The sequence below is a fragment of the Myotis davidii genome, unplaced genomic scaffold (assembly GCF_000327345.1).
Source record: "Myotis davidii unplaced genomic scaffold, ASM32734v1 scaffold59, whole genome shotgun sequence".
NCBI classification, from domain to species: Eukaryota; Metazoa; Chordata; class Mammalia; order Chiroptera; family Vespertilionidae; genus Myotis; species Myotis davidii.
Genome location: NW_006293001.1, coordinates 6,456,726 through 6,466,103, shown reverse-complemented (window position 1 = coordinate 6,466,103; position 9,378 = coordinate 6,456,726). Strand labels below are relative to the sequence as shown.

General features: G+C 37.7%; 1 protein-coding gene across 1 annotated transcript in view; it reads left to right on the top strand.

Moving 5' to 3' along the window:
* Window positions 1-9,378, top strand: part of SCN7A (sodium voltage-gated channel alpha subunit 7) — a 79,429-nt gene that overhangs the window by 34,061 nt on the left and 35,990 nt on the right. The window contains exons 8-10 of the mRNA XM_015565779.1: window positions 3,015-3,084; window positions 4,015-4,156; window positions 5,100-5,300. Coding sequence (XP_015421265.1) covers window positions 3,015-3,084; window positions 4,015-4,156; window positions 5,100-5,300 — 413 coding nt within the window. The remainder of the gene's footprint in view (window positions 1-3,014; window positions 3,085-4,014; window positions 4,157-5,099; window positions 5,301-9,378) is intronic.

Genomic DNA, 9,378 nt, shown 5'->3' with positions numbered 1-9,378 from the left:
CTCTGACACACACTGACCACCAGGGGACAGATGCTCAATGCAGGAGCTTCCCCCTGGTGGTCAGTGTGCTCCCACAGGGGGCCCTCTTCTCAGCCACAAGCCTGGCTGATGGCTGCCAGTACAGCGGTGGTGGTGGGAGTCTCTCCCACCTCTTCAGCAGCACTAAAGATGCCTGACTGCAGCTTGGACTGCTACCTGCTTGCAAGTGGACATCCCTCGAGGGCTCCCGGGCTGCCAGAGGGATGTCTGACTGCCAGCTTAGGCCCAATTCTCCAGGGAGTGGGCCTAAGCCAGCAGGTGATCATTCCCTGAGGGGTCCCAGACTGCGAGAGGGCACAGGCTGGGTTGAGGGACTCCCCCAAGTGCACAAATTTTTGTGCACCAGGCCTCTAGTTTCATATAAATGGAATCAAGCAGTGTATGGTCTTTTGTGACTAACTTCTTTCACTTTCTTCTTTGGAGAAATGTCTAATCAAATCCATTTCTCTGGGTTATTTGCCTATTTATTATTGAATCAAAATAAGGTTTTGTATATCCTGCATTCTAATCTTTACCACAATCTTGCAGAGGAGACATGAATAACCCCTGTTACAAAGAAGGAAATGAAGTTCAGAGAAATTTAGTGAATGCTCCAGAGTACTGTAACTACATGGGGATAAAATCAGGATTCTCTCCAAGCAAAATTCGGGTTTAATATCCCTTCCCTTTACACAAACCGTACTCTTACTGGATATTTTTTTTCTCACATTAAAATTATCAGGTTCTTTCTGACAGTATTTAGAAAAAAATAAAAGCATATTTTTCAACTAATAAAAAACAAATATTGATTAATCTTATGTAGACCTTCTACATTAATTTATACTTTGGATTTAATAAGTTCTAAGACAAATCTTAATAAATTTTACTCTTTAGCTTTCCCCATGAAATTATAATGATGCAAGTAATACAGAATTATTAGTCTATGGTTATGTGGAATGTTTCCTTATGATATGTGTCTATTTCAAGGCCCTAATTTTAGTGGTGAGGACATCAGGAGCTAGATTAGTAAATGTTAGATTCCAATTGAAATACCCTTTGGTTCCTTTGACAATGTAACAAAATATGCTAATTACTTAAAATAATTTTTGCTACTTCATTAATTATTGCTAAGGAAACAGGTTATTTTCATCTTTGTTAAAATATATTAAGAACAAATAACTTTTAAAGATTACCTCTTTGAAATAGTCAAATAGCATGCTAGGACCCGCTGAAAATATAATATTATTAACCGAAAGCCATGTCATAGTCCTTGTTCATAGAATAGTATTTGGGACTGTCCAGTTTCACTAATGTCAAAGTTCAATTGTTGTTTTTTTTAATTTACCTTTATTATTGAATGTATTACTGATGTCTCCTTTTTCCCCCTTGACTCCCTCCTTCTCACTCCCATCCCCTCCCCTGGCTTTCACCTCACTATTGTCTGTGTTTTTGGGTTATGCAGATATGCACATAAGTTCTTTGATTGTCATTTCATTTTTAACTGCTATTCAAGAGGTTGATCAATGGTTTCTAATTATGTATGATTTAAAAATTCTTCTAAAATTATTTTAGATGACAAATTTAAGTGACATTATTTGAGATTGGAGTAATTCAATTTTGTATATATATAACATATATACAATTTTGTGTACATATATATTTTTGCATGTACGTACTCTCTTTCTCACACACACACATGCACATGCTCAGAACTGCTCTCATGGGTTTGATTTCTGTGATTTGAATATAGAATCTAAAAATCAATGCTTCTAAGGATGCATGTTCCCCACCCTGGTAACTATATTTATAAATATCCAGTTTACATTTTAATTGACAAGTAAGGATATCTGGATAAATTCTATGGGCTGTAATTCAGATCAGCTTAGGTTGTGGTCAAAATTAGGTGACACCAGGGAAATAATTGGCGCTGGATGCTCAATGAAGAAAAATAAGCTTCGAAGTGAGAAGAGAATGGAAATTAAACCCAAAGACAGAAAATCTGGTCTTCTGCTCAGGAAGAGCATCAGGAATAAATCCTGGAATTAAAGGCCTGTGGCTTTCCAGCATATTAGTTTTAGGAATTTTTCCTTCAGGGGTCTGGACGTATCTGGCTGGTTACATTCATTTTCTTGAACTCTAATTTTGAAAGGGATTCTCCTCTTTCAATACTGAGTCTTATCACTTTCAGGTCAGTGAAGTAGGTGGATTGCCAGAGGACTTTTTGCCTGTGCATCAGATGCTGAGACAGCTTCCTTGATAAAAGTATAGAGTTTCCTCAAAAAGTTAAAAATGGAACTCCCACTTGACCCAGTAATGCCACTTCTAGGACTATATCCCAAGAAAGCAAAAACACCAATCAGAAAGGATATATGCACCCCTTTGGTCATAGTAGCACAATTTACAACAGCTAAGATTTGGAACAGCCTAAGTGCCCATCAGCAGATGAGTGGATTAAAAAACTGTGGTACATCTACACAATGGAATACTATGCTGCTATAAAAAAGAAGGGACTTTTACCATTTGCAACAGCATGGATGGAATTGGAGAGCATTATGCTAAGCAAAATAAGTCAGTTGGAGAAAGATAAATACCACATGATCTAATTCATATGTGGGATATAATGATTAACATAATTTGATGAACAAAAATAGATCCAGGGACAAATGGCAGTGGAGGTGGTGTGGGGGGAGAGGGGTAGAGAGCAACCAAAGGACTTGTGTGCATGCATATTAGCATAACCAATGGACAGACACTGGCATAACCAATGGACACAGACACTAGGGGGGTAAGGGCATGTAAAGGGGGAATGGCTTGCGGTGGGGGGGGGCCAATGGGGAAAAAGGAGACATATGTAAAACTTTAGACAATAAAAAAATTTAAAAAAACAAGCTATATGCTAATTCCTACTCACTATAGAGGTTTAAATGGCTTTCAGATATGCTGTTCACTCAAGCTTAGAAAATAGATATAGAATATAATTTCTTTCTTATTTTCAGAAACAGAAAACTTTTATTATTTGGAAGGAGAAAGATATGCTCTCCTTTGTGGCAACAGATCAGATGCCAGGTAAGTGAGGTTAAAGTTTTCTTCTGTCAAGTCAGTATCACCAATCAATTGTATTTATTGGATAATTATTATCTTTACTTATGGTTCTGGTTTGATTAGATTATCTCTCATTTGTTTGTTTTGTTTTTCATTGAAACCATGCTGAGAATGAATAGTATGGACTGCTATTAAACCAATTCTATTTTTTTTTTTTTTTAGAAAACAATAGTCAAGCTAGCTAAATAATTTGTTTAAGGTCAAGAAAGATATAATACTCATTAGTAAACAGCAGAGCTGGGGTTTAAACAAGATCTGATTTTTTTCTGTTTTCAGTGTGCCTCAGAGCTAGTGGAAATTACCAAAAAAGACAATAAAATCTTTTCTTTGGCCCCAAGCCTTTGATGAAAGAAATATTAAAGATTTGCTGTTATTTCACTTATTTATGGCTTATCTATCTTTTATGACTATAATTTTAATTAAGAAAAAGCTTGTTGTTCTTGAACACAATATTTATAAGTAATTCTTCAGTGGGAACACAACTCTCATGTCTTGTCCTATAATTTCAGATGAAGAGATAAGAAAGTAGAAATAAAGTGCTTCTTGACAGTGCAATGCCTCACAGAGTTCCTTATGCTGCTTCCCCAGCTCATGACTTGATGCCCATCTGTAGGCTTACTTTTTCTTAGGCTCAGGGGCCAGGTTGACGAATGGCACATGATGGGGAGAGGAACCTAAATTATGCAGTTTTGTTATGTTTGATTGATTTAGATATTTGTCGCTTTCTCAACTTTTTGTCCAGCTACTTCTGGGTTTACACTCTATTCTCAAGTCCAAATTGTGAGCTCATCCCTTTATTATTTGTGGGCAAATGTTCTATATTTATGATTTGGCCATAATCTGGAAGTCACCTAAAAGTAGGAAGTTGCTCTTTTCTTTGTGTTCTTTATTTAGCCAGTGCCCTGAAGGATATGCATGTATAAAAGCTGGCATGAATCCTGATAATGGCTACACAAATTTTGACAACTTTGGCTGGGCCCTGTTAGCCCTATTCCGGTTGATGACGCAGGATTACCCTGAAGCACTGTATCATCAGGTAAGAACAGAGAGAATCTGCCATGCACATGAGAATGGTACCATGCCCCTCCCTTCCAAGACAATGTTCAAATGTAACATAGTTTATTACATTTTTGATGTGAAGTATTTGAAGACAGAAGGAAAGAGAACAAGAATTATTATGGGTCAAACTATACCCTAACACTGTGTTGTGGTCTGTACTCTTATGTGTGACATCTCATTTAACCTTTACAACAATCCTATATTATATGTGTGTGTGTGTGTGTGTCTGTGTGTGTATATATATATATATCTGATTTTTATATGAAGACACTAAGATCACAGTGGCTGGGTAACCTCTCCAAAGTTACAACATGGATATATACAGGATCACTGTCCTGCTCTGTGATATGAACTAAGTTAAGAAGATTTCTAGGTACCAATTCTTCAGTCACAAATTCGAACCTATGAGATTACCAAGTATTACATAATTATTTATTGAATACCTACAATGGACTATTTCTTTTCAATTCTCATATTCTCATTTCTCTAAATAGTCAATCATGCCTAGTTGTAACAGAAGGCTTGCTGTTATCAGAGTTGAAATCCAAATTCTGAAAGTCTGTCTTCATCACTGATGATTTGTGTGCCATAGTTTCTCAAGAAGATATAATATTAATTAAAACAAAGATTCAGTTTTTCTTTTATTCAGAGAAGTTTTGCATAGTAGAATATGCAATGCTATTTTAGTAGCATAGTTAATATAAAAGGATCTTAGATATATTTTATACCTTAGATAAGTCTAAAGTTGAACTTCGTTTTGCTTATTTTTCCAATAGAGCCAGTACTTGAACTATCTTGTGATCACATTTCACTTATGACTAAATTATTTTCATAAAAAACTTCATTTTTATTTTAAAAAAGAAAATTACCGGAAGACAAATAACATCTTCCTTTTTGTCCTGTTTTCCACCTCTCCTTAGATCCTTTATGCTTCTGGAAAGGTCTACATGATATTTTTTATTATAATAAGTTTTTGGTTTGCCTTTTACATGGCAAGTTTGTTCTTGGGCATACTTGTAATGTCCTATGAAGAAGAAAAACGGACAGCTGCTGAAAAAGCTAAGAAGATTGAAACAGAATTTCAGCACACTTTACTTCAAGAAGAAAATGAAGCAGCTGAGGTATAATTTTTAAAATGCTTCTTAGAATCACAAAATTTGAGTTATCTTCTCAAGGTCTTAGAATATATTGCTAGATCCTCAATAGGTGTGCGGTGCATGATAAGAAGATTGAAAGTGATTTTGATAAGAGCATTTGTTTTTGCTACATAACATTCTTTCCTGAGTGCACTATGGTAAGAAAAGCCAATACCATTAATATTTCATTAATATATACATTTTGTTCCAAAACATGTATTACTGCTGCTGATAAACTATCTATACTAATAAAAGGGTAATAAGCTAATTAGACTGGATAGACCAGACATCTTCCGGTCCTCCTTCCGGACAAAGCCACGGTGGCAGGGGCCAAGGCAGAGGTGGTTAGGGGTGATCAGGCTGGCAGCAGAGGACAGTTAGGGTGATCAGGCCCACAGGTATCAGGCCTAAACCGGCAGTTAGACATCCCCCAAGGGGTCCTGTATTAGAGAGGGTGCAGGCCAGGCTGAGGGACCCCTCCCATGCACGAATTTTGTGCACCAGGCCTCTAGTATACATATATATTTAAACTTGACCTCCCACAATGCAGTTATAGTTTATTAATTCAGACTTGCTTCAGATAGCACATCATAATTTGGAAAATTTTGGTGATCAACTCAAAGTGATAATGCCTTCCATAATTTATAAATCACAAAGTACTAAAAGCATGGATAAAAGTACAGGACTGAATTTTTAAAAAGAGAAAAAAATTTCTTTATTGGCTTTCTAGCTCCTTTAAGAGGAAATGCACTATGCACCATCATATAGGAATTATTTTATTCATGGAATAATTAAATCCATGATTAGTAACACTTCACAAGGGTGTACTGTAATTTTCGATGATTTTAGTGTTGTGTTTGAGTACATTTTCAGATTTTTAGATTCCTAGAAAAATATTTGGTTTATAAATCAAAACAAATGACAGAAGTGACATTAAAGAAATTGTAGGAATTTATTTTTTAAAATCTAAATAGTGTTGGTAAGGTTGGCTAAATGGGAGAATAGGACCCAGGAAAACAACCAGAAGTAGCTGGCTCAAATCCCACAGGAGCTGGTAACCTCACACCTCTGCCTTGTTTTGGAGAGGGATAGTTTTAGCCTGTCTCCTAACACCCCTACCTGGAGTTGCTGAGCTGTGCTGGAAGCAGAGGCCAAACAGCCCATGATGGTACCCAGCCCAGGCCTCTCCAGCGGTGCTGCTCCTTTCCCCCTGGGATCTTGTTTGAAGACTGCTGGGTCCAAAGTGGTCACAGGTCACAGTCAAGTGCTTCTGCTCCACTGATCTTTTTATGGGCCCTCAGCTGGGGGAAGGGAGTCATGTCCTACCTCCTTTGGATTCCTCTGGAATTTTTACTAGTTTGTACTCTTGACACCTGCTAATAAAGATTGTGTACACTGGAGGGAAAAATCCTCAAACTACATTCTCTATTAGATGGAAAAAGGATAGACTGAGAGAGCTAACAAATGATAGAAAGACCCTATACCAAGGACCCTGTCATATTGATGCCAAATTTTCTGTTCTGGTCTGAGTCTGTTGTCTCACAAAACCGAAGAATGGATTCACGGACAAAATGGTTAAGAGAGGCAACGTTTATTGAGTGACAGATGGACTTCTTGCCACAGGTGGCAGCAGGAAAGGGGCCCAAAGCAGGTTACTGGTGAAGCTTCTTTGTCTCAGGTTCCAAAGTTCCATGCATCCCAAGCCAGTCCTAGAAAAGGTACAGCTGGGGTTAAAAAATAGGCCAGTTCCCAGAGCTTCCGTTCCATGTTGTAGCCAAGTGTAGTTTAGGATCCAAGCTAATTGAATTCCATTTGTCCATGTGTGGAGTCTCACACAGTCATAAGCCACAAGGGTACAGGGGAGTCTATCCCCTGTCACAGAAGCTAGAGAGAGAAGAGAAGAGAAGAGTGTGTTCTTCTTTGTGTAGGGTAGATACATGCTTTGCTAACTCCCAATTGGTTCTTTCAAATAATCCTGCCTTAGCAATATCCCTGTGATTGGTTATCTGCAAGCTGCCTGTCTTAGCAACATCCATACATTTTAAAGCTCATGTCTCCCATGTGCCCTTCTTTCCCCACCCAGCTGGGTTGTCTTAGCAATTCCGCCTAGTGAGGGTCAGTTCTAGATCCTTTTGTTTGTCTCTGTGGTACAGTCAGAAAGCTGTATGATGTTCACATCTGCAAGGTCATGTTATTCAAGGACTTCCCCATTCTTTTCCCTCTCCCAAGGTCCTGTTCCTGACTGCTTAGCCCTTTTAGCTCCTCAATAAAGGAGAGTGGGGAAAAGTAAAGGGTCAAGATATATGCTCTGACACTAATTGGAATGTGTAGTAAAGCTGGCTAGGAGGTTCATGGATACTAAAGTTTCCTTCTGAGTCATAAAGGGGAAAATGTTAACTTACCTACATATGCAATCCTTTTTATCAAGTCATCTATGTATATAAAAGGCTAATATGCAAAGTGTTCCCTTGGGAGTTCTACTGGGAGACTGGGAGTTTGGTTGCTTGTTATAACATGTGCTGACCAGCAGGGGGTGGGGCGGCAGCCTGTAGCCAGGGAAGGAAAGCCCCGACCCGCAGCCAGAAGGCCCCGATCAGCCCTGATTGCATCCCAGGCCTAGGGACCCTACCTATGCATGAATTTTATGCACTAGGCCTCGAGTTATCAATAAAGAAGCTCTAGGAAAGTCATTCTTCCAAAAGTGGGGCCTGGATGACATGATGCAGGATCATATCGAATGACAATTTATTGATAGACTAGAGGTCCAATGCACGAAATTCTTGCAAGGGGCTCGGCCCTCGTAGCCCTGGCTTTGTCCGGAAGGTCGCCTGGACGGTCATTCTGCTGTTTGACCGAATTAGCATATTAGTTCTTTATTTTATAGGATACTTATGTCTACGTGGTCTATAACACACATACCATTGAAACAAGAAGCAATTATACACCATATGAAGAAAACATGTATAACAAGAGGCTATTGAGTATAGCCATTATATCACCCATGAGGAAGTCACAGAAAAGCAAATTACAAAAGCTTTCTGTTTCTAGAAATGAGTCTTGGGTCCTTAAGATTGAATGATTACAGTCTGAATGATATGTTGAATGTGTAATTTCTTTTGAAGTGACATTTCAAATGTCAAGGGCAACACACAAATGTATCCAAGAACACAATACTGCTCTTATTCCAGGATGAGATGCCCTATTAACTCTGCTTAAGAACTTGGATTATTTCCTAACTTTCCAATATTCTCATTCATTTGGCTGCTCTGGATCACACAAAGCCTTTCTGATTTTCATTAAAATTCTCAATTGTAAAGGATTTCTTTTCTTGGAAGAATACTAGCACATTTTTGTCATGCAAAGGTTTTCCAGGAAGTGAGAGTGAAAAACATTTTCACAAGATTTCTTTTCTTTTTTGATTTATACATAAGAAAACACTGGAGGGAGAACTTAACATGGAACATACTGAGGACACTTTAGGTGACCCGTCTGAATGAAGACGAGTCAGATTCCAATGTTGGTATTATCGGGAGAGTGTTTAGATGTTTCATAGTCTCACGTTATAGGAAAGCAATAGATCATATTGGCTAACAGCTCAGTTTTTTGGTCAATTTTAGTCATTTAGTATTGCCAATTCTGTTAATTTTTTTAAATTTCAGATTCTTTATCTGTAATATGTAAAAATCTATAGTGTGCATCTGTCTCATAGGTTGTTATAAAATTCAAATGAAATAAATTCATGTTAAGTGCTTGGCATTTCTCAGCATATACTGAGCAACTGAAAAATGTTAATGACTAATTATAGGGAGCACAAGAAGACAAACCCAAAAAGGCACAGCAGTTCATATGGAGAATACTTCATCAACATAAAATTCTAAGTCTCTGACTATATCCCATTTTAGGGAAACTTAAAATAATAATAACAATAATAGCAAATAATGCTTATTGATCATCAGATATGTACCAACACATGAGTGCCTTCATGAATCCTCAAATGTGATCCTCATTGAGGAGTTCCAGTTGCAATAAATCTGTATGTATTAGTATTTGATTTCTCAATACA